General features: G+C 45.1%; 1 protein-coding gene across 1 annotated transcript in view; it reads left to right on the forward strand.

The window, feature by feature from the left end:
• Window positions 1-27,308, forward strand: part of TYW1B (tRNA-yW synthesizing protein 1 homolog B) — a 265,501-nt gene that overhangs the window by 20,709 nt on the left and 217,484 nt on the right. Inside the window, 3 exon segments of the mRNA XM_054687593.2 lie at window positions 1,834-2,028; window positions 5,134-5,424; window positions 15,536-15,658. Of these exon segments, the coding sequence (XP_054543568.2) occupies window positions 1,834-2,028; window positions 5,134-5,424; window positions 15,536-15,658 (609 nt within the window).

The raw sequence follows: 27,308 nt of genomic DNA on the forward strand, positions 1-27,308 counted from the left end.
AGAGATTACTTGTAACTTACCTCATGACTTGGAACTCTTAAGATGAATTCAAACACCAGGCTATCAAGACTAAGGATACACAGGTTGAGAATCCCTGAACTGCAAATTGGAAATGCTTTAAAATCTAGACTTCTGGAACACTGACAGGAGGCCACAAGTGGAAAATTTCGCACCTGACCTCCTGTGATGGGTCAAGGTCAAAACGCAGTCGAAACTTTGTTTCATATATGAAATTGTCAAAAATATTGTATAAAGTTATCTACAGGCTATGTGTGTAAGGTGTATATGAAACAAAGGAATTCTGTGTTTAGACTTGATACATCCCCAAGGTACATCATTATGTATATGCAGATTTAAAAAAAAAAAAAAAACACCTCTAAAATCCAAAACACTTCCCATCCCAAACATTCTGGATAACGGATACCCAGCCTGTATTTTGTTTCCCTGGAATTTGCAACAGTTCTGTTTATATAATGGTGCCAAGTGTTAAATTACTTAATGTTTAAAAATTTTTATTGCTTTAATTTATTAGATAATTTTTTAGAGATCTCTCTGTATTTTTTCTTTTCTTTTCCTTTTTTTTTTTTTTTTTGAGATGGAGTCTTCGCTTCGTTGCCCAGGCTGGAGTGCAGTGTGCAGTGGTGTGATGGTGGCCCACTGCAGCCTCTGCCTCATGGGCTAAAGCAGTTTTCCTGCCTCAGCCTCCCGAGTAGCTGGAACTACAGGCACCCACTACCACGCCTGCCTAGTTTTTGTATTTTTAGTAGAGACGGGGTTTCACTCTGTTGCTTAGGCTGGTCTTGAACTCCTGACCTCAAGCGATCCACCCGCCTCAGCCTCCCAAAGTCCTGGGATTACAGGTATGAGCCACTGGGCCCAGCCAACATCCACTGCCTTGATATGGATATTCACAGCTTCCTGCCTGAGGAGATGGTAATGAACCGAGAACATGGTTCCCCTATTCTTTGGAGATTTCAGAGATTTAAAACAATCTCAAACACCAAATACAACTCTTATTGGATAAGCAAGGTCACCACATTCCTCGTCTTTCTGACACCACAGAGCAGCTTCCACTCTAAGGAAGCAGGAACATGAGCTGTTGTTTTCTGTTCAGGTTTGAAACTCAGGTGCCTTATTTTCCCCAGGTGTGTTCTTCCATTAGTAGCCACCGTGCCTGGCCATCTCTCTGCATTTTTTCTTCTCTTTTTTCTTTTTTTTTTTTTTTTTTGAGATGGAGTCTTGCTCTGTCGCCCAGTCTGGAGTGCAGTGGCGCGATCTCGGCTCACTACAAGCTCTGCCTCCTGGGTTCACGCCATTCTCTTGCCTCAGCCTCCTGAGTAGCTGGGACTACAGGCGCCCACCACCACGCCTGTCTAATTTTTTGTATTTTTAGTAAAGACCGGGTTTCACCGTGTTAGCCAGGATGGTCTCGATCTCCTGACCTTGTGATCCGCCCGCCTCGGCCTCCCAAAGTGCTGGGATTGCAGGCTTGAGCCACCGCACCCGGCCTGTATTTTTTCTTGATTGATTTGGATTTTGTTTCCACTGTGGCAAATCAGCAATGATGAGAATGTATAGTCTGGATAATGGAATGGCGTATATGATGAAATATACCAGGAGGTATATTGGCAGGAGCAAGGGACTGGGTTTTCTCCCCTGTGCAAGCTGTTCTTGCTGTGTTTCTTAGTCATGCCCTTCACTTTCGAAAATGAGCCATGTTTATGAAGGTGCCCTTTGTTCTTTGAGATGAGTATGCTTTTTTTCAAAGGATTTTCTTCATTGAGATAATTTATGCCTTGTATGTTCCACTGAAACAATTACTTTCTTGGTTAGGTGACTAGTAAAAATGTCTGTGTCTTCCTGGTTGTGACATACACTGACGGCCTACCAACCGAAAGTGCAGAGTGGTTCTGCAAATGGTTAGAGGAAGCATCCATTGATTTTCGATTTGGCAAAACTTACCTGAAGGGTATGAGAGATGCGGTATTTGGCCTGGGAAATTCTGCCTATGCTAGCCACTTCCACAAGGTAGGTCTATATTGAATTATAGGAATAAATTCTCCCCATAAACACACACACACACGCACACACACGTACACACAAACACACACACGTGCACACACGTACACACACATAAACACATGTATGTGAAATAATCCACAAACTTTGGTAGCTAGTAATAAATACATTTCTTCTATTATTTTATTTATTGATTGATTGAGATAGAGTTTTGCTCTGTCGCCCAGGCTGGAGTGCAGTGGCACCATCTCAGCTCACTGCAACTTCTAGCTCCCGGGTTCAAGTGATTCTCCTGCCTCAACCTCCCGAGTAGCTGGGATTACAGGCATGTGCCACCACGCTTGGCCAATTTTCGTATTTTTACTAGAGACGGGGTTTCACCATGCCGGCCAGGCTAGTTGTGAACTCCTGGCCTCATGTGATCTGCCCAAAGTGAGCCACTGTGCCCGGCCTCTTCTGTGTTTTTTTTTTTTTTTGGAAACAGAGTCTTGCTCTATCCCCCAGCTGGAGTGCAGTGGCGTGATCTCAGCTGACTGCAACCTCCGCCTCCCGCGTTCAAGTGATTCTCATTTATCAGCCTCCTGAGTAGCTGGGATTACAGGCACCCACCACCATGCCTGGCTAATTTTTTTGTATTTTTAGTAGAGACAGGGTTTCACCATGTTGGCCAAGCTGTTTGAACTCCTGACCTCAGGTGATCCACCCACCTTGGCCTCCCAGAGTGCTGGGATTACAGGTGTGAGCCACCATGCCCAGCCTGCCCAAGCTCTTTATGCAGGTGAACTCTTAAAAAAATTTTTTTTTAAAATTATGTTTATTTTTTTCAGGACAGGGTCTTGCTTTGTCATCCAGGCTGGAATGCAGTGACCTGATCAGCATTCTCTGAACCTTGAAGTCCTAGGCTGAAGGGATCCTCCCAAGTCAGCCTCCCTAGTAGCTGGAACTATAGGCGTGCACCACTACCCCTGGCTAATCTTTCAATTTTTTTAGAGATGAGGGTCTCACTGTGTTGCCCAGGCTTGGTTCAAACTCCTGGCCTCAAGCAGTCCTACCCACCTCAGCCTCCCAAATTTCTGGGATTACAGGCATGAATGTGTCCAGCCTGAGCTCAGTTTTAAAAAATGAATTTTTCGGCTGGGCCTGGTGGCTCACGCCTGTAATCCCAGCACTTTGGGAGGCCGAGGCAGGCAGATCACGAGGTCAGGAGATCGAGACCATCGTGGCTAACATGGTGAAACCCTGTCTCTACTAAAAATACAAAAAAATTAGCCAGCTGTGGTGACGGGCGCCTGTAGTCCCAGCTACTCGGGAGGCTGAGGCAGGAGAATGGCGTGAACTTGGGAGGCGGAGATTGCAGTGAGCCGAGATCTCACCACTGCACTCTAGCCTGGGCGACAGAGTGAGACTCCATCTCAAAAAAAAAAAAAAAATCATGAATTTTTCAAGGGAAATGGAGGAAAAAATTAACTTGGCTCCTTTTTCATCCTGTTCTCTACACTTGAAAAAATGAAACGATGGAGCCTCTCAGTTTCTTGGTCATTTGCATTGTGTACCTCTTCCTAGGGATGGGCCCTGCCTAGCTGTCTGTCTCTGGTGGAGTGTGAGTGACGGTGGAGGTGGGGAGTTTTCTTTAAAAGCTGTTTACGGCCGGGCGCAGTGGCACACGCCTGTAATGCCAGCACTTTGGGAGGCAGAGGCGGGCGGATCACCTGAGGTCGGGAGTTCGACCCCAGCCTGACCAACATGGAGAAACCCTGTCTGTACTAAAAATACAAAATTAGCCGGGCATGGTGGCGCATGCCTGTAGTCCGAACTACTTGGGAGGCTGAGGCAGGAGAATCACTTGAACCCGGGAGGTAGAGGTTGCAGTGAGCCGAGGTCGTGCCATTGCACTCCAGCCTGGGTAACAAGAGTGAAACTCCGTCTCAAAAAAAAAAAAAAAGTAAAATAAAAGCTGTTTTCATTCTATTGTTATGTAGATTTTGCTCCATATTTTCATTAAAAACATTTTTGATTATGTGTTTTTTGAGACAGGGTCTCACCATGTTGCCTAGGTTGGAGTTCAGTGGCTTGCTGCAGCCTCGACCTCCCTGGGCTCAGGTGATCCTCCCACCTTAGCCTACTGAGTAGCTGGGACCACAGGCGCCCACCACACATCCAGCTAGTTTTTGTATTTTTTGTAGAGATGGGGTTTTACTTTGGTGCCCAGGCTGGTGTTGAACTTGGGCTTGAGCATTCTTCTCACTCCGGTCTCCCAAGGTGCTGGAATTATAGGCGTGAGCCACTGCATCTGGCCTCTCCCCATATTTTCAAATAAATTAGACTATGATTGGGAAAATTCAGATATGTAAATTTTTTTTTTTTTTTTTTTTTGAGACAGAGTCACTCTCTTGCCTAGGCTGGAGTGCAATGGCACAATCTCGGCTCATTGCAACTTCTGCCTCCAGGGTTCAAGGAATTCTCTTGAACTCCTGGCGTCAAACAATCTGCCTGCCTCAGCCTCCCAAAGTGCTGGGATTACAGACGTGAGACACTTCGCCTGGCGTAGATATGTAAATATTTTGTTTAATGCCTTGCCGCTCAGGAAGCTTATTAAGTTTTTGAACTCTTAACTATGCCTCTGATAACCCCTGTTCCTCAGCTTAATTGCTTCATATCACAGTGAAATAAATTACTGAGTTTAGGAAATTACGAATCTTGCCAAATTGATTACATTTTCATTTTATAACGGAATAGGCTTAGGCCCCATAGGCTTTGTTACATTTTTGGAACTCATTTATTTTGTTAACTCGTGTTTTGTTCTTATCATGATATAGAATGGTAAGTTTCAAATTTTTTTTTAGTCATTAACCCTTCATTTGATAAAGGGGGTTTGTTTGTCCTTTTGTTTAAAAAAATAAATCTAAGGCAGAAAAGTAGAATACGTTAAATGCAGCTCTTCTGGGTCAAGGCTGGAGCTTGAAGGCTTGAAGGTCATTTTGCCAAGCAATTTCCTCTTTCTTAGTGGCAGCCCATGACCAGGGGCCCCAGAAAGACTTTGGGCTTTTGCAGAGCAGTCTGGAAAACCCTGATTTAGAGAACCGTGCTTTTAGCCTATCTATCTTTTCCTCGCAGGTTGGCAAAAATGTTGACAAGTGGCTCTGGATGCTTGGTGCGCATCGTGTGATGAGTCGAGGGGAGGGCGACTGCGACGTGGTTAAAAGCAAGCACGGCAGCATTGAGGCCAACTTCAGAGCATGGAAGACCAAGTTCATCTCCCAGCTGCAGGCACTTCAGAAAGGGGAGAGAAAGAAGTCCTGTGGCGGCCACTGCAAGAAAGGCAAATGTGAATCTCACCAACATGGCTCAGAGGAGAGGGAGGAAGGATCTCAAGAGCAGGACGAATTGCATCACAGGGACACCAAGGTATACCGCCTGTGTGTTCATCTCTTGAGGCTTTCCCCCTCTGCTTGGAGATCTCGAGCTTGAGCTCTTCCTTAATAAACCATCTCGTTGGCTTCTGGTTAGAAGGAAGATCTGGCTGAGTGCAGTGGCTCGCACTTGTAATCCCCACACTTAGGGAGGCCAAGGTGGGGGTATTGCTTGAGTCCAGGAGTTCAAGACCAGCCTGGGCAACATAGCAATACCCTATCTTTACCACAATAATTTTAAATTTAGCAAGGCATGGTGGTGCATGCCTGTTGTCTCAGCTACGTAGGAGGTGGAGTTGGGAGGATTGCTTGAGCCCAGGAATTTGAGACTGCAGTGAGCTGTGATCATGCCACTGCCCTCCAGCCTGGGCAACAGAGTGAGACCCTGCCCCAAAAACAAAGACAGAAAAAATAACAAAAAAAGAAGGAAGATGTGAAACTCATGTGGTGGTGTTTCAGAGAGAGAGAGAGGCCTTAGAAATTAAGCCATATCGTGCTAGATGCTTTCCAGAATCTCTTCTTTAGGCCGGGCATGGTGGCTCACACTTGTAATCCCAGCACTTTTGGGAGGCCAAGGTGGGTGGATCACTTGAAGTCAAGAGTTCGAGACCATTCTGGCCAACATGGCGAAACCCCACCTCTACTAAAAATACAAAAATTAGCCAGGTGTGGTGGCGGGCACCTGTAATCCCAGCTACTCGGGAGGCTGAGGCATGAGAATCGCTTGAACCTGGGAGGTGGAGGTTACAGTGATCTGAGATCACGCGACTGCACTCCAGCCTGGGTGACAGAGTGAGACTCAGTCTCAAAAAAAAAAAAAAAAAACCACACACAACCAAAATCTCTTCTTTAATCCTTGCATTGTTAGAGTCAAGTAGATTTTTACCACATTTTGCAAGTTGCGAAACGGAGCCACAGAGAAGTTAAATTTGTCCCAGCCTGAGCTCACGTCTCATTATCCTGAGATCACACATACCTCCTGACTTCAGTGACTCCATTAGTCACTGAAACTGAAGGCTGCAAGTCATCCTAGATTCCGCTTTTTCCCTCACATTCTGAGCATTTCTCTTGCTTCCTTCTTTAAATACCCCAATTCCTTTGAAGCTCCTGTCTTCAGGCTGTAACACTCCTGTCATCTTCACAGCTGTTATCTTTTGGCCACCTGGTCAGTTGCATAATTCAGCAGCAACTTTACATTCTGACTCATTGTTTCTCTCTCCATCCCTGTTCCTATCATTATTCTTTGAGGCTGTGGCATCCTTGCGGATGATCTGTCTAGCACCCTGGCCTGCAGTTTCTTGGCCTTCACACCTCCAGCAACCATTTCTCCACTGACCTTGGTCTCTCCCTTACATAGGCACATCTGAAATTCAAGTTCCTCTCATGCTTACTATGACCTCATTCTGTGGCCTCTACTTTAACAACATTCCTTTTTTTTTTTTGAGAAAGGGTCTCATTCTGTCACCCCCAGTCGGAGTACAACGGTATGATCATGGCTCACTGCAGCCTCAACCTCCCCAGGCAGTGGTGATCCTCCCACTTCAGCCTCCCAAGTAGCTGGGATTATAGGCATGTGCCACCATGCCTAGCTAATTTGTCTATTTTTTGCAGAGATGGAGTTTCACCATGTTGCCCAGGCTGGTTTTGAACACTTGGGCTCAAGCGATCCACCTGGCCCGGCCTCCCAAAATGCTGGGATCATAGGCATGAGCAACTGTGCCTGGCCTTTAAAATTCTTTTGATCTGGCCGGGCGTGGTGGCTCACGCCTGTAATCCCAGCACTTTGGGAGGCTGAGGCGGGTAGATCACCAGGTCAGGAATTCTAGACCAGCCTGGCCAACAATGGTAAACCCCGTCTCTACTGAAAATACAAAAATTAGCTGGGCGTGGTGGCGGGCACCTGTAATCCTAGCTACTCGGGAGGCTGAGGCAGGAGAATCTCTTGAACCCAAGAGGTGGAGTCTGCAGTAAGCCCAGATTGCGCCACTGCACTCTAGCCTGGGCGACAGAGCAAGACTCCATCTCAAAAAAAAAAAAAAAAGCTTTTGATCCCATCTGAACCTATACCTTTTTTATTGAGTAGTAGAAACTACTTACTTTATTTCCCTCCTTAAACTCCATTTTGAGTTTTATCCGCACTCTGTTATAAATCTCTTCAATTTTTTTTTCTTTTGTTTGAGATGGAGTCTTGCTTTGTTGCCCAGGCTGGAGTCAAGTGGCGCAATCTTGGCTTACTGCAACCTCTGCTTTCTGGGTTCAAGGATTCTCCTGCTTCAGCCTCCTGAATAACTGGGATTACAGGTGTGTGCCACCATGCCCGGCTAATTTTTGTATTTTTAGTAGAGATGGGGTTTTGCCACGTTGGCCAGGCTGGTCTCAAACTCCTGACCTCAGGTGATCCACCTACCTCGGCCTCCCAAAGTACTGGGATTACAGGCGTGAGCCACCGTGCCCAGCCTTAACCTTTTCAGTTGCTTTACCTCTCACTCACTCTTGTAACCCGATTGGCCAAACCCCAAGCCAGGCTGAAACCATCCCCTTCACATCAGCCTTCCCTGTGTCTGCTGCTGATTGTTTGATTACAGATTCATGACCACAGGCAGAAGTGCTCTACAGGCTCACAACTTCCCTTGCAGATTCCCCTTCTTACTCTCCAAGTTGACTGTTTCATACTCATTTCCTCCCCACCCCTTCCCCCAGCTCCCATCTGAAGCCATCAGAGGGGAGCTCTCTCAGTGTCTCCCCAGCCCATCTCCAGATCTTTACTACCTCTCCTGGCTCAGAAGACCAAGTATTTGGTTCCTGTCCCAGACTACATCTGTCTATGCTGTGGAATCAAGGACTGGGTTCCTTCATTGATTGCTTCTCTTCTCCTGTATCATTCATTTCTTCTCTCTACTAGATTGTTTCCATAAATTTATAAACACGCCCTGGAATTATATGTGTTTAAACAAACTTAAAAAAAAAACAAAAAACAAGTTGGGTGCAGTCGCTCACAGCTGTAATCCCGGCACTTTGGGAGGCTGAAGTGAGAGGATTGCTTGAGCCCAGGTGGTCAAGGTTGCAGTGAGCAATGATCTCACCACTGCACTGCAAGCCTGGGTGACAGTGAGATTCTGTATCCAAAAAAAAAAAAAAAAAAAAATCAGACTGGGTGCAGTGGCTCACGCCTGTAATCCCAGCACTTTGGGAGGCCGAGGTGGGCGGATCGCTTGAGGTCAGGAGTTCGACACTAACCTGGCCAATATGGTGAAACCCTGTCTCTACTAAAAGTACAAAAATTACCCAGGTGTGGTGGCACGCGCCTGTAGTCCCAGCTACTCCAGAGGCTGAGACAGGAGAATCCTTGAACCGGGGAGGCAGAGGTTGCAGTGAGCCAAGATTGCATCACTGCACTCCAGCCTGGGCAACAGAGCGAGACTCTGTCTCAGGAAAAAAACAAACAAACAACCCTTATTTAGTTTGTGTTGTTTTCTGCAGGAGAGTTGTTGAAAGTGTGCAGTCTATTATATGGCTGGGAACAGAAGTCTCTGTCAACTCTCAGCTACTCCAGTTTGGCTTTCTCTCCCCCTGAACTGCTCTTTTCTACACCCACGGGACTTCATGTCATCAAGCCTGAGGGGGATTTACAAAGGAAAATAGATTTTATTTAAGAGATGAAAGCTTCTTATTTGTATTTTATTATGTTATTTTATACAGGGTCTTACTTTGTTGCCCAGGCCAGAGTGTCATGGAGTGATCATAGCTCACTGCAGCTTTGAACTCCTGAGCTCAAGTGATCCTCCTGCCTTGGCCTCCTGAGTAGCAGGGATTTACAGGCCTGAGCCACCATCCTGTCTACTTTTAATTTTTGTTTTTGTAGAGACAGGGTCTCACTATTTTGCCCAGGCTGATCTTGAACTCCTAGCCTCCAGCGATCCTCCCACCCACCTTGGCCTCCCAAAGTGTTGGGATTAGAGGCATGAGCCTCCACACTGGCTGCAAGCTCTTTAAGTTATGGGACCCATAATCTGAATTGAAATTGATGTTTCATTCCAATTTCATTGCAGTCATAGCTTGGACTGAAATGAAATTGGAATGAAACATCTGTCATATCACTTCCCGTTGAGCTAAATAATTATCTCTTGAAGCCATCTGCTCTGTGGGCTTGACTCAGACTGACTGACTCCAGGTAGCCATAAAATGCTATTTGCATTGCACACCATACCTCATATCCTGTCATTCAACAGTGCATAGCTAATCACTAATCAATATTATCGCTATAAAGCAATGAGAATTTCTGTCCAACAACTTGGTATCGACCTCTCCTTGTTCCCTTTGCTTTTAAAAACCTGCTTGTAAGAAAAGCTAATGGAGCAGTCCCTTCAGCTGCAAAGTGTGTCTGAGGCAGCTGCCCTCATTTTGGCTCAAATAAACCCTTTAAATCATATTTTCGCTAGGTGCAGTGGCTCACCCCTGTGATCCCAATCCCAGTGCTGTCCGCGGCCAAGATGGGAGGATTGCTCGAGGCCAGGAGTTAGAGACTAGCCTGGGCAACATAGTGAGACACTGTCTCTAATTTAAAAAAGGGTTTGGGCATGGTGGCTCATGCCTGTAATCCCAGCACTTTGGGAGGCCGAGGCGGGCAGGTCACCTGAGGTCAGGAGTTCGAGACCAGCCTGGCCAACATGGTGAAACCCTGTCTCTACTGAAAATACAAAAAAAATTAGCTGGGTGTGGTGGCGGGTGCCTGTAATCCCAGCTACTGGGGAGGCTGAGGCAGGATAATTGCTTGAACCTGGAAGGTGGAGATTGCAGTGAGCCGAGATTGTGGCACTGCACTATAGCCTGGGTAACAAGAGCAAAAACCGCATCTCAAAAAAAAAAAAAATTAAAAAGAAAATAATGTTTTGTGTCTCACCTTCTTCCTTTTAGATCTACAAGTCTCATGGATATTTGTTTTTATTTTACTTGACTTCTCAACAGCATTTGTCATAGTTGATTCCTTCTTTGAATCTATCCTCCTGACTTTCATGACGTCATTGTCATGGAGTTTCTCCTTTTTTACTTGGGGTCTTTTCCTTTTCTTTGTTTAGCCTCTGCATGTTGGAGTGATTCAGGTTTGGTGCTGGATTATGCATTGACACTTTCTTCCTGGGTGATCTCATCCAGTTTCACGACTTTAAACATTGTCCATGTGCCAGTTATTCCCACATTTGTATTTCCAGATGCAGGGTCAACCCTGAATTCTCTTCTCATATATGCAGCTGCCTTTTTATAATTTATTCTTGTATATCTGATGCTTCACAAATCCAAAATGGAGCTCTTTATCTCCACCCTTCTGTTCTGTTCCGCTGTCGTGTTTCCCATCTCAAGAAACACTCCCACCATCTCAGTGGCTTAAAAAGAAACCTAAGACCTGTACTTGATTCTTTCCTTTTCCTCATTCCTGCATTGAATTCCTAAGTAAGTCTGGTTCCTTCTTTGTCTAAAACAGAGGTAAACAAACTTTCTATGAAGGGCCAGTTAGTCAATATTTTCAGCATTGTGGGCCACATGGTTTTTGTTGAAACTATCAAGTCTGCCATTGTGTCAAGACAACAGCCATAGGCGACATGTAAATGAATTGTCATGTTGAGATCTGGCCTGAGGCTGCTTGGATTTGGCCATAGTTTGCAGACCTCTGGCTTAAAATATTTCACATCTGTCCAATTCCCTCCATCTCTACTGCTAACCTGCAAGTTCAAGCCATATTGCTTGACCAGACTACTGCAGCAGCCACCTATCTTGTCCTTCTATCTCTTCTCCATCTATCATTCAGAGTAGTCTTTTTTGGGGGCGAGGGGTGGGGAACAGAGTCTTTCCCAGGCTAGAATATAGTGGCACACTGTTGGCTCACTGCAGCAGCCTCCTGGGCTCAAGCGATCCTCCTGCATCAGCCTTCTGAGTAGCTGGGACTACAGGTGTGCACCACTGTGCCTGGCTAATTTTTGTATATTTTGTAGAGACTGGGTTTCACTCTGTTGCCCAGGCTGATCTCAAACTCCTGGGCTTAAGCAATCTACCTGCCTTGGCTTTCCAAAGTGCTGGGATTACAGTGGTGACCCGCCACACCCGGCCTCAGAGCAATCTTTTTTTTTTTTTTTTTTGAGACAGTCTCGCTCTGTCTCCCAGGCTGGAGTGCAGTTGCGCGATCTCGGCTCACTGCAAGCTCCGCCTTCCAGGTTCACACCATTCTCCTGCCTCAGCCTCCCGAGTAGCTGAGACTACAGACGCCCACCACCATGCCCAGCTAATTTTTTATATTTTTAGTAGATACCGGCTTTCACCACATTAGCCAGGATGGTCTCGATCTCCTGACCTCGTGATCCACCCGCCTCGGCCTCCCAAAGTGCTGGGATTACAGACGTGAGCCATTGTGTCCGGCCAAGTAATCTTAAAAGTACAAATCAGACCATGTTACCCTCCTGTTTAAAAGTGATTTTTCATTGCTGCTTTCATAAAAACTTCATTGCTTAGTGTGACCTTAGCACCTAATCTGACTCTTGAATTTCTCCATCGTCATCCTATTATTCTCTCTCTTCCTCTCCAGCCTCTAGCCATGTGGTCTCCTTGGTTCTAAAAATATTTGTCAAGGCTGGGCGCGGTGGCTCATGCCTGTAATCCCAGCACTTTGGGAGTCCAAGGCGGGCGGATCATGAGGTCGGGAGTTCGAGACCAGCCTGACCAACATGGTGAAACCCTGTCTCTATTAAAAATACAAAAATTAGCTGGGCATGGTGGCAGGCACCTGTAATCCCAGCTACTCAGGAGGCTGAAGCAGGAGAATCGCTTGAACCTGGGAGGTGGAGGTTGCAGTGAGCCGAGATTGCGCCACTGCACTCCAGCCTGGGTGACAGAGCGAGACGCTGTCTCCAAAAAAAATAAAAAACAAATTTGTCAAATGAGTTTGAATATCCAACCTTCTGCTCACCTGTTACTCTTTAGTTCAGGCCAACATCTTTTCTTCCCTAGGGGATTGTCGTACGTTGTTCAGATTTATCCTTGTCTATAGTCTTGTTTCCCTTAAATTACCTTCTGTCTTCCCAGTTGAGTGAGCTATTGAAATGCAGGTCTGTGTTATTTCTCTGTTCAGACCATGTTAGACACTTCTCCTTCTCTCTTTCCAGGACAGGCAAGATCCTTTGCAGTCCGGCCCACATCTTTCTCTGCTACATTTTCTCCCCATGTCGTGTGCTTTATTCTCCATCTGCTGGAACTTTCTGAGTGACTGATAGTAGCTGCATGCCTCCTGGTGCTTGCCTAAGTGACTTTGCCCATCCCCTTCCAACAGCGTTCCCACATGTCTTTCCCTGGCCAGGCCTGTTTACTTACCCTTCACATTTGACTCAGGTATCGTCTCATTCAGGCAGCCACCCGTGGATTTGGAGCCCACTGCATGGCTCCTTTTCATATTCCTAAACCCTTTCATTAAAGCATTGCCCCTTTTGATGTAGTATCTGTGTGTCTCTTACTGGATTGGAATCTTTGTGAGGACCAGGGGAATGTGTCGAATTAATTTTCAAGCACTACTGGCTACCATGAGTATATGCAGTGTTCAAGATAACTTTTGAAGTTTCCCAAGGTCGCAGAACCAAGTTAGCAGTTTTGATTTGATTTGATGTGAAGACGAAATAGGTTCCTTTTGGAAAAAGTAAATTCTCGACATGAGTCTTTCCATTAGAAACTTGAGTCTAAGGAGAAGTTATCAAGGAGAGTCTAGGACAGGGATCAGCAAACAGGCTCACTGGCCAGATCCAGCTTATTGCCTGTTTTTTTTGAGACGGGCTAGTCTGTCCCCCAGGCTGGAGTGCAGTAGTGCATAGCTCACTGCAGCCTCTAACTCCTGGGCTCAAGTGATCCTCCTATCTCAGCCTCCTGAGTAGCTGGGCCTACAGGCATGCACCATCATGCCCAGCTAAGTTTTTTTAATTTTTTGTAGAGATGAGGTCCCACTGTGTTGCCCAGGCTGGTCTCAAACTCCTGAGCTCAAGCGATCCTCCTGCCTTGGCCTCCCAAAGTGTTGGGATTATAAATGTGAGCCACTGCACCCAGCTTGTTTTTTAATTTTTTAAAATAAAAGTTTTGGGAGCATAGCCATGCTCATTCATTTATGTATTGTCATAGCTGTCCGTGATAATCCTATCATCTGGCGCAGGACAGGCGTGACCTCGCCTAAGAGGGGCTGTTTTATTTTGTATTGAACACTTGATCAGCAGCATCTGATTATATGACATCTCTCTGCTATACTGTGGGGCATATTGGCCAGCATATGGTTATTGACACTTTGTTTGTTTTAATTTAATTTTTTTCTTTTTTTTTTTTTTGAGATGGAGTCTTGCTCTGTTGCCAAGGCTGGAGTGCAGGGTCACGATCTCAGCTCACTGCAACCTCCACCTCCTGGGTTCAAGCAATTCTCCTGTCTCAGCCTTTGGAGTAGCTGGGACTACAGGCGCACGCCACCACACCCAGTTAATTTTTGTATTTTTAGTAGAGACAGAGTTTCACCATGTTGGTCAGGCTGGTCTCGAACTCTTGACCTCAGGTGATCCATCTGCCTCGGCCTCCCAAAGTGCTGGGATTACAGGAGTGAGCCACTGTGTCCAGCCTGTTTCTTTTAAAGTGACCCTTGAGTTACTGAGAAAGTACCTGCTGTTGAAAACAAACAACTACTTCACCTCTTAAAAATCTCTTTATCAGCTGGGCACGGTGGCTCACATTTGTAACCCCAGCAATTTGGGAGGCTGAGGCAGGCGGATCACCTGAGGTCAGGAGTCTGAGACCAGCCTGGCTGACATGGTGAAACCCTGTCTCTACTAAAAGTACAAAAATTAGCCGAGTGTGATGGTGCATGCCTGTAGTCCCAGCTACTCTGGAGGCTGAGGCATGAGAATTGCTTGAACCAAGGAGGTGGAGGTTGCAGTGAGCCAAGATCACACCACTGCACTCCAGCCTGGGTGACAGAACGAGACTCAACAACAACAAAGAACAAACAAAAAAATCTCTCTAACGTTTGATTCTGCCTTATCCTTCATTGGAGAAAGGGATGAAGGCTGCCACGTATTAGCCGTGATTTCTTAACTTCTCTACCTTTAATTTCCTCATCTATGAGATGATGTTGAACCTGTCTACATCATAAGTAGTTAAGGATGAAATGAATGGGTATATGAACATTGTGTTGGGGTACGTAGTAGATACTCAGCAAATGTGTCTTCCCAGTGATGTCACATTTCCTCTACTTCTGCTTGGCATGTGTCTCGTTCCCCTGAGCCCAGCTCATGTCACTGTGACGTGAGAGGGCAGGTGAAGTGTTAGTTGTTCCCACTCCGTCATGCACTTTCACAGTTGTTACTCTGATGCTAAAGACTTAAGATTTATTTCTTCATTGTTGTTGTTGTTTTTGTAGAGATGAGAGTTTCACTATGTTGCCCAGGCTGGTCTTGAACTCCTGGCTTCAAGTGACACTCCTGCGTCAGCCTCCTAAGTAGTTGGGATTATAGGCATGTGCTACCACATCTGGCTAATTGTATACATTTTTTGTAGCAATGTGGTCTTGCTATGTTCCCCAGGCTGGTTTCAAACTCCTGAGGTTTCAAAGTCCTCCCATCTTGGCTTCACAAAGTGCTGGGATTATGGGTGTGAGCCACCATGCCCAGCCTAGATTTTATTTTTAAAGTAAGAATTTATAGACAGCCGAGCGCTGTTGTTCACGCCTGTAATCTCATCACTTTGGGAGGCTGAGGTGGGTGGATTACCTGAGGTCAGGGGTTCGAGACCAGACTGGCCAACATGGTGAAACCCTGTCTCTACTAAAACTACAAAAATTAGCCAGGCGTGGTGGTAGGCGCCTGTGATCCTAGCTACTTGGGAGGCTGAGGCAGGAGAATCGCTTGAACCTGAGAGGTGGAGGTTGCAGTGAGCCGAGATGACGCCACTGCGCTCCAGCCTGGGCGACAGAGCGAGACCCTGTCTCAAAGAAAAAAAAAAAGAATTTAGAGACATAGTGAATTCTCAGTGTGGGAGGGAGGGTAAGAGAACTTTGCCTTTGCCCCTTTGAACAATGTATTTCTGAAGCATTTCTCTGCCAGGAGGAAGAACCCTTCGAGAGCTCCAGTGAAGAAGAGTTTGGTGGTGAGGACCGTCAGAGCCTAAATTCCATTGTTGATGTTGAAGATTTGGGCAAAATTATGGATCATGTGAAGAAAGAAAAGGTACCATTACTTTGGGAAATGTTGCACTTGGCTCCCGCAGTTGGTTAACATTTAGTATTTCTTTATTACTGTGTAGTCCATCTGAGCTCACAAGAGGAGTTTCATTTCTCTAGCTTCTGTCTTGAGAGTTTTATAATTTTTTTGCCATTTTTCATGAGCGTGGTGAGCATCTCCCCTCTCAGGCCTGTGAAAGTCAGCTCATCAGAGGATAAGCAGGAGATTTGAGAACAAGGACTGAGGACATTGTAGATCGGGGGTGTCCAATCTTTTGGCTTTCGTGGGCCACATTGGTAGAAAAAATGTCTTGGGCCGCACATAAAATACACTAATGATAGCTGATGAGCTAAAAAAAAAAAAAAATTGCACAATAAATCTCATAATGTTTTAAGAAAGCTTACAAATTTGTGTTGGGCCAGTGGGCTGTGGGTTGGACAAGCTTGTTGTAGATGGTTAGAAAGATTTTATTCAGGGCTATTTGAAGATGAACAGCATGATAGGACTTATGGTTGAGATTCCAAGTGAAACTCCAGTGTAAATTTGCTTCTCTGCTGTATAGACTAAGTGGTGTTGGGGCTTAAGGATGGCAGCCTGGTCTGTGGGTGTGGAGATCAGCATGAGTGGGGCCCCTAGGAATCCAGGAAATACCAATCTGGGATGTGACTGTTTCAGTGACTAGATGAATGTGAGACTGTACGATGCAGTAGGATTTCATGCAGATTCCAGTGATCTAAAATTGAAGTAGTATTGTACATACTATACTATAAAAATAACAGCCTCAATTTAACTGTGAGTTTTGGAAAATGAGACTCCCCTAAATTAAAATTATATGTAGTCCATAAGCCTTAAAAAAAAAAAAGCTACTAGAAAATCCAAGAAAATCAATGCTAAAACCTATACAAATTCAAATGAACTCAGTAAGGTTAGCAGGATATCACAATGTAGAAAGTCAATAGACTTTATATTTCCAAACAATAACCAGTTAGAAGCTATAGTAAAAGAGAATACCTCATTTGGACTAGCTACATAAAGGATCAATAATTACCTACCGATTAATTTATTTTTTATTTTTTTGAAATGGAGTCTCATTCTGTCACCCAGGCTGGAGTGCAGTGGTGGGATCTCGGCTCACTGCAACCTCTGCCTCCTGGGTTCAAGTGATTCTCCTGCCTCAGCCTCCCGAGTAGCCGGGACTACAGGTGCACACCACCACGCTGAGCTAATTTTTGTATTTTTAGTAGAGACGGGATTTCACCATGTTGGCCAGGCTGGTCTCGAACTCCTGACCTCAGGTGATCTGCCCGCCTTGGCCTCCTGTGGTGCTGGGATTACACACATGAGTTACCACACCTGGCCTACCTACAGATTAATTTAAAAAGAAATGTCTTAAACCTACGTTGGAAAACTTTAAAACATTCCTGAATGATATCAAAGTGGACTCGAACAAATGGAAAGACATTCCTTGTTTTAGGTAGAGTGACTCAATGGTAAACATGTCAGTTCTCTTAATATATAAGTTTGATGGAATCCCAATAAAAATTCTAGTAGGTCCTCTAGCCTCCTAGATCTAGATTGATCTAGTCATGTGGAAAAAATAAACATGGAATAATAGTTATGAAAACCCTGGTGGAAGTAGTGATGAGAAGGATAAGCCACCACACCCAGCCAGGTCTGCCTTTTTTTTTTTTGAGACTTTTCGAGTCTTGCTCTGTCAAGACTCCCACATATTGAAACATACCACAAGGTATCTCTAATTAAAACTGTAGTACTGGCTCATGATGAGACAAAGACCCTTGCAACAGAATAAAATTCTAAGAATATGTAGGAATTTCATATATATTAAAGGTGGACTCTGAAGACCTGGAGTTTAAAAGGGACTCTAAAAATAAATTATGTTGGCTGAGTGCGGTGGCTCACCCTGTAATCCCAGCACTTTGGGAGGCTGACGTGATGGGAGGATTTCTTGAGGCCAGAAGTTTGGGACCAGGCTCAGCAACATAGTGAAACCCCATCTCTACAAGAAATAAAAAAAATTAGCTAGATGTAGTGGCATGTGCCCGTAGTCACAACTGCTTGGGAGGCTGAGGTGGAAGGATTGCTTGGACCTGGGAGTTTGAGGCTGCAGTGAGCTGTGATTATGTCACGGCACCCCGGCCTGCATGACATTGGGAGACCTTGTTTCAAAAAAAAAAAAAAAAAGATGTGAAACATCTGTTAGCTTGTATATATGTCAGAATAATTTCCAAATGGATGAGCGAGCTAAATGCTGAATGTTGAAAAAATTATATAGATAGTAGAATCAGATGGATTATTGTATAACCTGGAGAAAGCTTTTCTATATGATTCAAAATCTAGAAGCAATAAAAAATATTAAATTTATGAATGATTTTAAAGTGTTTTACGTGGCCATAGTAGAATCAGATGGATTATTGTATAACCTGGAGAAAGCTTTTCTGTATGATTCAAAATCTAGAAGCAATAAAAAAAATTAAATTTATGAATGACTTTAAAGTGTTTTACATGGCCATAAGGAAAATCAAAAGGCAAAACAGGAGGAACTATTTGCCCCTTATATCTCAGACAAGGTGTTAATCTTTTTACTATACAATGAACTCTTTTAAAAAAAGGCAGACCTGCAGGTGTGGTGGCTCATGCCTGTAATCCCAGCACTTTGGGAGGTCGAGGCAGGCAGATCACGAGGTCAGGTGATCAAGATCATCCTGGCTAACACGGTGAAACCCCGTCTCTACTAAAAATACAAAAAATTAGCCAGGTGTGGTGGTGGGCGTCTGTAGTCCCAGCTACTTGGGAGGCTGAGGCAAGAGAATGGCGTGAACCTGGGAGGCAGAGCTTGTAGTGAGCCGAGATCGCGCGACTGCACTCCAGCCTGGGTGACAGAGCGAGACTCCGTCTCAAAAAAAAAAAAAAAGGCAGACCTGACTGGGTGTGGTGGCTCATGCTTGTAATCCCAGCACTTTGGGAGGCCGAGGTGGGTGGATCGCTTGAGGTCAGGAGCTCGAGACCAGCCTGGCCAACATGGTGAAACCCCATCTCTACTAAAAAATACAAAAAAAATTAGCCGGGCATAGTGGCGCAAACCTGTAGTCCCAGCTACTTGGGAGGCTGAGGCACGAGAATCTTTTGAACCCTGGCGGCAGAGGTTGCAGTCAGCCAAGATCATGCCGCTGCATTCAAGCCTGGGCAACAGAGCAAGACTCTGTCTCAAAAAAAAAAAAAAAAAAAAAAAAAGGCAGACCCGGCCAGGTGCCGTGGCTCATGCCTGTAATCCCAACCCTTTGAGAGGCCAAGGCAGGTGGATCACTTGAGGTCAGGAGTTCGAGACCAGCCTGACCAACATGGTGAAACCCTGTCTTTTCTGAAAATGCAAAATTAGCTGGGTGTGGTGGTGCGTGCCTGTAATTCCAGCTGACCAAAAACCTAGTAGAAAAAGTTGGCAAAACACATGAATAAGAATTTCTCAGAAATGGCTCTACAGAGAGATTTAAACATGAAAAGATGCTTAACTTTACTCATAATAAGAGAAATACAAATGAAAACTACACTGATAAACATTTCTCACCTTTCAGAATATAATAACTAAACTCCAAAGCTGGATGACATACTCAGTTAGGCGAGGCTGTGAGTAAACAGGCACTCATACCTTGCAGGTGGGAGTCCAGGATGGTCTAGCCTGTGTGGAAGGGCTTTTGACAGTTTTTACCAAAATCACATATGCATTTATCCATGATCCAGCAGGCCCAGTTGTATGAATTTGCCTTAAAGATACGGCTTCATTAATGCAAAACAGCATTTCCACAGGCTTATGCATTGCAGCATACATAGCAAACAACTCTGTCGAATACTGGTTGTAAAAAGCATGGTATATCCACACAATGGAATATTGTTGTGTGGCTCTGAATAATACTATGGTGGATTGATATGCATTAATGTGATTTCCAAGTGGTGTTGGATTTTATTTGGAGGCTGATATCAACTTTTTTTTTTTTTTTTGAGACGGAGTCTTGCTCTGTCGCCCAGGCTGGAGTGCAGTGGCGCGATCTCGGCTCACTGCAAGCTCTGCCTCCTGGGTTCACGCTGTTCTCCTGCCTCAGCCTCCCGAGTAGCTGGGACTACAGGCGCCTGCCACTGCGCCCAGCTAATTTTTTGTATTTTTGGTAGAGACGGGGTTTCACCGTGGTCTCGATCTCCTGACCTCGTGATCTGCCCGCCTCGGCCTCCCAAAGTACTGGGATTACAGGCATGAGCCACCGCACCTGGCCGGCTGAGACGGACTTAAGATTTAAAAAAATGTGCATTTATATTTGCAAACTTAGTTTAAATATGCATGTATATATGTGTGTGTGCGTGTGTGTGTGTGTGTATATATATAAATAGTATTTTCTAGCTGGGTTCACTGAAAGACTTTGCATGTTCTGACATCGATCTGTGGCACCAAATGGGTATCCTGTAGTTCAATTCAATTCTGATATGTCCTACCCAGAGTTAGTGTCTGACTGGACAGGTTTAGGGCAGAGTCCTATAGAAGACTGCCCTGACTTCAGATACCTGCTGGAAGTCTCACGGCTACCTACTTTTCTGCCGGAATGACTCACAGAACTCCCTGAAAGCACTATAGTTAAGATTGCAGGTTTGTTTTTTGTTTTTTGATGTTTTTGAGACAGGGTCTCACTCCTTCATCCAGACTGAAGTGCAGTGGTGTGATCACGGCTCACTGCAACCTTGAACTCCTGGGCTCAAGGGATCCTCCCATCTTGGCCTCCTGAGTAGCTGGGACTATGGACATACACCACCATGCAAAGGTCATTTTAAATTTCTTTCTAGAGACAAGGTCTCACCATGTTGCCCAGGCCGATCTAGGTTGCAGTTTTATTATAAAGGCCACAGATCAGCAACGGTCAAATGGAAGAGATACTCTCGGGCAAGGAAGAGATACTCTGGGGAGTGGGCATGAGGGAGAGACACAGAACTTCTGTGTCCTGTCCTCTTGGAATCCAGGCACATCAGTGTGTTCCTCAACCAGGAAGCCCCACTGAGCTTCAGTGTCCAGGGTTTTTATTGGTATCCCATCATGCAAGCATGATTGGTTAAATCATTGGGCAGTTGATTAAGCTCAATCTCCAGTATACTTCTTTTCCTCAAAGGTCAGGCTGGCCCTAAATTCTAATCCTCTAATCACATGGTTTCTTTCTGGTGATCAGCTTTCATCCTGAATCTATTACTTATGAAATGCCAAGGTTTTTTGAAGCTGTGTACCAAGAACCAGGGTCAAAGACCAGATATATATGGCTGGGTGTGGTGGCTCATGCCTGTAATCCCAGCACTTTGGGAGGCTGAGGCAGGCGGATCACCTGAAGTCAGGAGTTCGAGACCAGCCTAACCAACATGATGAAACCCCATCTCTATTAAAAAAATACAAAAATTAGCTGGGCATAGTGGTACGTGCCTGTAATCCCAGCTACTCAGGAGGCTGAGGCAGGAGAATCGCTTGACCCCTGGGAGGTGGAGGTTGCAGTGAGCTGAGATTGCACCATTGTACCATGACTGGCCCAGATATATTCTTTATTGTGCCGCAGACCCAGAAATAATCAATGTACTAAGCACTCAGATCTTGTTTTTCTGAATAGCATTCCTTATGATAAATGGCTGGTTTCAGGACTGGTGAAAGAAGGGTTAACAGATGAGCCCTGGGACATCTTATTGAACAAGTGGGGCCTCAGAGACTTATGGAGACCTGCCAAAAAGACATAGGAACCAACTCGAAGGGTTTCTTACAGGCCAAACTTGGAACAATTTGAGCTTCAAAAAGATTAATGAATGTAATAGATTATATTACATCAAATTAAAAAAAAAAATTAGTTGGCCGGGCGCAGTGGCTCATGCCTGTAATCCCAGCACTTTGGGAGACTGAGGTGGGTGGATCACCTGAGGTCAGGAGTTCAAGACCAACCTGGCCAACATGGTGAAACCCTGTCTTGACTAAAAATTAGCTGGGCGTGGTGGTGCATACCTGTAATCCCAGCTACTCGGGAGGCTGAGGCAGGAGAATCACTTGAACCCGGGAGGCGGAGCTTGCAGTGAGCTGAGATTGCGCCATTGCACTCCAGCCTAGGCGACAGAGCTAGACTCCATCTCAAAAAAAAAAAAAAAAAAATCAGTCTGTGTGCTGCTCAAACAGGAGGCGTGTTGTGTAGGAGAAGGCTTCTAGATACTAACTATGTAAGGCATGAGAGAATTAGAAAATCAGCTGTTTGCAATTCCTAGTGTAATAATTGATTTAAGCAAGGATTCAGCCGGGTGTGGTGGCTCACGCCTGTAATCCCAGTACCTTGGGAGGCTGAGGTGGGCGGATCACCTGTGGTCAGGAGTTTGAGACCAGTCTGGCCAACATAGTGAAACCCCGTCTCTACTAAAAATACAAAAATTAGCCAGGCGTGTTGGCACACACCTGTAGTCCCAGCTACTGGGGAGGCTGAGGCAGGAGAGTCACTTGAACCTGGAAGGCGGAGGGTGCAGTGAGCTGAGATTGCACCATTGCACTCCACCGTAGGCAACAGAGCAAGATTCCTTCTCAAAAACAAAACAAAACAGAACAAATTGATTTAAGCAAGGATTGTGTGAAATGTCTTTGGGGAATAGATATTCAGTGTCTCAAAATATCATCCCACAAACGAAACCAACTAGAAATGAGGAATGAGTGGGGAAAACCCCCCACATACTAGTTTCTAATTACAGAGGGAACAATGTGCCTTTACAAATGGAGAGATCAGGTGATTCCCACCTATACCAAGCAACTAAATTTAGCATCATCATTTCTAGTAAAATTTCACCCATGTTCCTCCCGATATGATGTGTAGCAAGATACACACACATGATCATCTCTGTAGTTTCGCGTCAAAAAATGTTTAGCTTGAATCTCATCATGGGGAAACAATGAGACAAATCCAGTATTTGCCACAAGCCTTTTAGACTTTGTAAATGTCAATATCATAAACAATAACAAAAAAACATGGCGAGGCGATAACCGTTCTAGGATTAAAAGAGACAATGAAAAAAACCCCAAAAGCATTTTGTAAATTTTAGTCTTGGATCAAAGAGAAAAGACCATTGTCTGGACATTTTGGGAAATTTGCAGTGGATTTTTTTGTTTTATTTTTATTTTATTTTTTTTGGAGACAGGGTCTCACTCTGTCACCCAGCCTATTTGTTAGCTGCTGTTTTGGATCTCCGTAGGGTTTGGGAGCAGCTGGGGGGAGGCAGGACAGATAAACAGAAGTAGGAGGCCGGGCGTGCTGAATTGCACATGTAATCCCAGCACTTTGGGAGGCCGAGACGGATGGATCACTTAAGCCCAGGAGTTTGAGACCAGCCTGGGCAACATGGCAAAACCCTGTCTCTACCAAAAATACAAAAACAAAAATTAGCCAGGTGTGATGGCGCCTGTAATCCCAGCTACTCGGGAGGCTGAGGTAGGAGAATCGCTTGAGCCTGGGATTCAGAGGTTGCAGTGAGCCGAGATCGTGTCACTGCACTCTAGTCTGGGCGACGGGAGTTAGACCCTGTCTCAAAAAAAAAAAAAAAAAAAGAAAAAGAAAAGTGGGGAAGTTCTTACTTGATCACTGCTGTCATAGAGGTCTTTGTGCTCACTCTCCTAGTCATGTGTTTTGAGTTGACTCTCTTTCCAGGGAATGTTTTCATGGCTTCTTTGGAGATATCTTCCATGACCATCTCCCTGGCAAGTCCCTTGCGCTGAGCAAAATGTACTCTGAGAAGCTGAGAAGTGTACTTTGTCTTTCTTTTTCCTTCTTTTTTGAGCCCATTTTCCGGCAGCAGAGAAGTATACCTTTTTTTTTTTTGAGACAGAATCTCGCTGTCTCATCCAGGCTGGGGTGCAGTGGCACAATCTCAGCTCATTGCAACCTCTGCCTCCCAGGTTCAAGCGATTCTCCTGTGTAAGCCTCCTGAGTAGCTGCGATTACAGGTGCGTACCACCACGCCCGGCTAATTTTTGTAATTTTAGTAGAGATGGGGTTTCACCATGTTGGCCAGGCTGGTCTTGAACTCCTTACCTCAGGCGATCCTCCTGCCTGAGCCTCCCAAAGTGTTGGGATTCCAGGCGTGAGCCACTGCACCTGGCCAAGAAGTATACTGATGGCTGCTTAGTTCCTCCTCTGTGCCCTGTCCCTCTGGCTTCTCTTTTGAAGTCTGTCACCTGCTCTCTGCTCTACTTGACCAATGGGTCAAGATCTGAGATCTCCCTTGCCCCCATCCTGCTGTCAGGGGAACACTCCTGAGTTCTTTATTTGGAGGGGACAGGCCAATTCCTACCCAGCAGCAGTGCTCACTTGCTAATGCAAGTAGCTGATCCGTTTGCTTCTGAATTTCCTAGGCAGCAGCCGTACGTCAATCTGTAATCCTCTGAGGGCGGGGGATACAGCGCAACTTCTTTGAGAGGCTGGATTGGCAGTTTTGTGGGGCTAGAGGTAAGAGGCTGACAGCTCCCTCTAGCCTCTCTCTTTTTGAGGGAGTGGAGAGAACTTAAAGTACCTTACCAACATTCTCTAGAGAAATCTTCAAAAACCCTCTCTCATTACCTCCATGCTCTCTACTCTTTCATCTCTGTGATCTGCGGGAGCATTTTTTTTTTTTTTTTTTGAGACGGAGTCTCGTTCTGTCGCCAAGGCTGGAGTGCAGTGGTGTGATCTTGGCTCAATACGACCTCCGTCTCTGGGATTCAAGCAATTCTCTGCCTCAGCCTCCCGAGTAGCTGGGATTACAGGCGCCTGCAACCATGCCTGGCTAATTTTTGTATGTTTAGTAGAGATTTAGTAGAGACGGGGTTTCACCATCTTGGCCAGGCTGGTCTTGAACTCCTGACCTTGTGATCTGCCCACCTCGGCCTCCCAAAGTGCTGGGATTACAGGCGTGAGCCACCGTTCCTGGCCAGGGGAGCCATTTTTAATGTTGTAAAACTGTTTCTCAGATATTTCTTCGAAAATTTTTAACTTGATCTGATCTTCTCTTTGTAGTTTCATTTAATTAATTTATTTTTTTTTATTTTTTATTTTTTTTTGAGATGGAGTCTTGCTCTGTTGCCCAGGCTGGAGTGCAGTGATGCGATCTCAGCTCACTGCAGCCTCCTCCTTCTGGGTTCAAGCAATTCTCCTGCCTCAGCCTCCCGAGTAGCTGGGATTACAGACGTGTGCCACCACACCTGGCTATTTTTTGTATTTTTTTACTATAGACGGGGTTTTGCCATGTTGGCTGGGCTGATGTCAAATTCCTGGCCTCAAGATATCCACCTGCCTTGGCTTCCCAAAGTGCTGGGATTACAGTTGAGAGCCACCGTGCCCGGCCTCCTTTAATTTAAAACCCTGTTGACATGTGTTTTAAAATTTCACAGACAGCAGTCCTCTGTTCCTGTTTTTCCTGGATCCGCTTTTCATAGTAACCACAGTTTTCAGTTTGACAATATTCTTGCAGGTATTTTATTGCCTTTTATAAACACATTTGTTTTGGTATAATTTTGTTTTTTGGCTACACAAATGGGATCATTTTGTACTCCTGGTCTACAGACTGCTTTTCTTTCGCTTTAACATGACAGCTTTCTGGTCCTGTCATATTAGATGAATTCAATGTAAGGTTCATTTTAAGGTAGTTCGTAATGATGGCCCACAATTTATTTGGCTCTTGTTCATTAACATTCAGGTGTTTTCTCATTTTTGTAATGGATACTCTTGCTCATATTTTTTGTGGCTGATATAAACTTATCTGAAGAATAAATTCCTAAAATTGAAATTCCGGCATCAAAGGGAGTTTGTAGTTTTGATATTTCCAAATCGCCTTGTAAAAGTTGCAAAAAGTTTCTCTTCTGTTTCCATTGTAGAAGAGAAATGAGAGTACCTGTTCTCTACATCTGAGATGTTATCAATCTTTCAAATCTTGTCAATCTGAAAAATAGTAGCTTTGTGTTAATTTGCATTTTTAAAATTTTGAGTGAGATTGGATGCATTTTGTGTTTATTGTTCATTTGCATTTTTTCTTTCTTTTTTCTTTTCCTGTGAAACATTTCTTTCTTTTTTTTTTTGAGATGGAGTCTTGCTCTGTTGCCCAGGCTGGAGTGTAGTAGTGTGATCTCGGCTCACTGCAACTTCCGCCTCCCAGTTTCAAGTGATTCTCCTGCCTCATCCTCCCGAGTAGCTGGGATTACAGATGCATGCCACCATGCGCAACTAATTTGTATTTTTTATAGAGATGGGGTTTCACCATGTTGGCCAGGTTGATCTCAAACTCCTGGCCTCAAATGATCACCCGCCTCGGTCTCCCAAAGTGTTGGGATTACAAGCGTGAGCCACTGCGCCTGGCCTGAATCATTTCTTTCTGTCTGCCTGAAATTAGACAAACTGCAAGGTCTGAGACCACAGTCTCCAAGACTGCTCCCATTTTTGACACCAGCTACAGATTTGTTGCGGTCCTTAGACCATCCTCAGGTTGATAATTTGCTAGAGAAACACACAGAGCTCCCTGAAAGCTTTTATACTCAAGGGTATAGTTCATTGTGAGGAAAGGATACAGAAAATCAGCTAAGGGAAGACATGCACAAGGCAATGCCTGGGAAGTTCCATTGTTCTTTTTGTTTGTTTGTTTGAGACGGAGTCTTTCTCTGTTGCCCAGGCCAGAGTGCAGTGGCGCCATCTCGCTCACTGCAACCTCCACCTTCCAGGTTCAAGCGATTCTCCTGCTTTAGCCTCCCGAGTAGCTGGGACTACAGGTGCATGCCACCATGCCCAGCTAATTTTTTGTGTTTTTAGTAGAGACGAGGTTTCACCGTGTTAGCCAGGATGGTCCCGATTTCCTGATCTTATGATCCGCCCACCTTGGCCTCCCAAAGTACTGGGATTACAGGCGTGAGCCACTGTGCCCGTCCTGTTCTATTGTTCTTAAGTCCAAGGCTCCCATTGTCCTCAGTTCAGAATAGTTTTGATATTTCCTTTTTTTTTTTTTTGAGGTTTAGCATCAGTCTTTAATGCTGTCGCGCTGCATTGACAACTCACACACTTTGGTGTCATGTTGGCAGTGGCAACTTATAATAAGTCTAAAGGTCTGAGCACCAGACTGGGCTCCAGGGAATAGACATTTGTTCCAACTCCCCCTCCCTCCCCAAGGTTTCTTTGGAATCCTATTATGGCCCTATACAGAGAAGAGCGGCTGCTGGGGACTGGTATTATGTGAGTGCATACCAATTATACATGGGATTATAAAAAACATGTTTACAGACGTTCCATAGCGCTCCTCTAATCAGAAGCAAAGACCCTTTTATCAAAAGAGATTATATCTAGGGCTGTGCAAAATTCAAAAGGATCAGATCCCTTTGAAACAGTCCATAGTCCATGAAACAAAAATTACCTGGGCCACTGGTAAGCCCCAGGTGTGCCAAGATTCTTTACAGAAATGGAAAGAGTGTGACCCATAAAGTGAGGACATTCAGCTTCACTAGAGCCAGATGTCAGGAGGGCCCCTTGCTGGGGCCAGGCTCCCAGACCCTCAAGGGAGAGGTGACCGCACTTGCTGGAGTCACTCACTGGAGGCTGGCTCCCTTGGTCGTGCTGGAACAAGAGGTATTGCTTGTGGGTGC

This window comes from Pan troglodytes, chromosome 6 (genome assembly GCF_028858775.2).
Source record: "Pan troglodytes isolate AG18354 chromosome 6, NHGRI_mPanTro3-v2.0_pri, whole genome shotgun sequence".
Classification (NCBI taxonomy): domain Eukaryota; kingdom Metazoa; phylum Chordata; class Mammalia; order Primates; family Hominidae; genus Pan; species Pan troglodytes.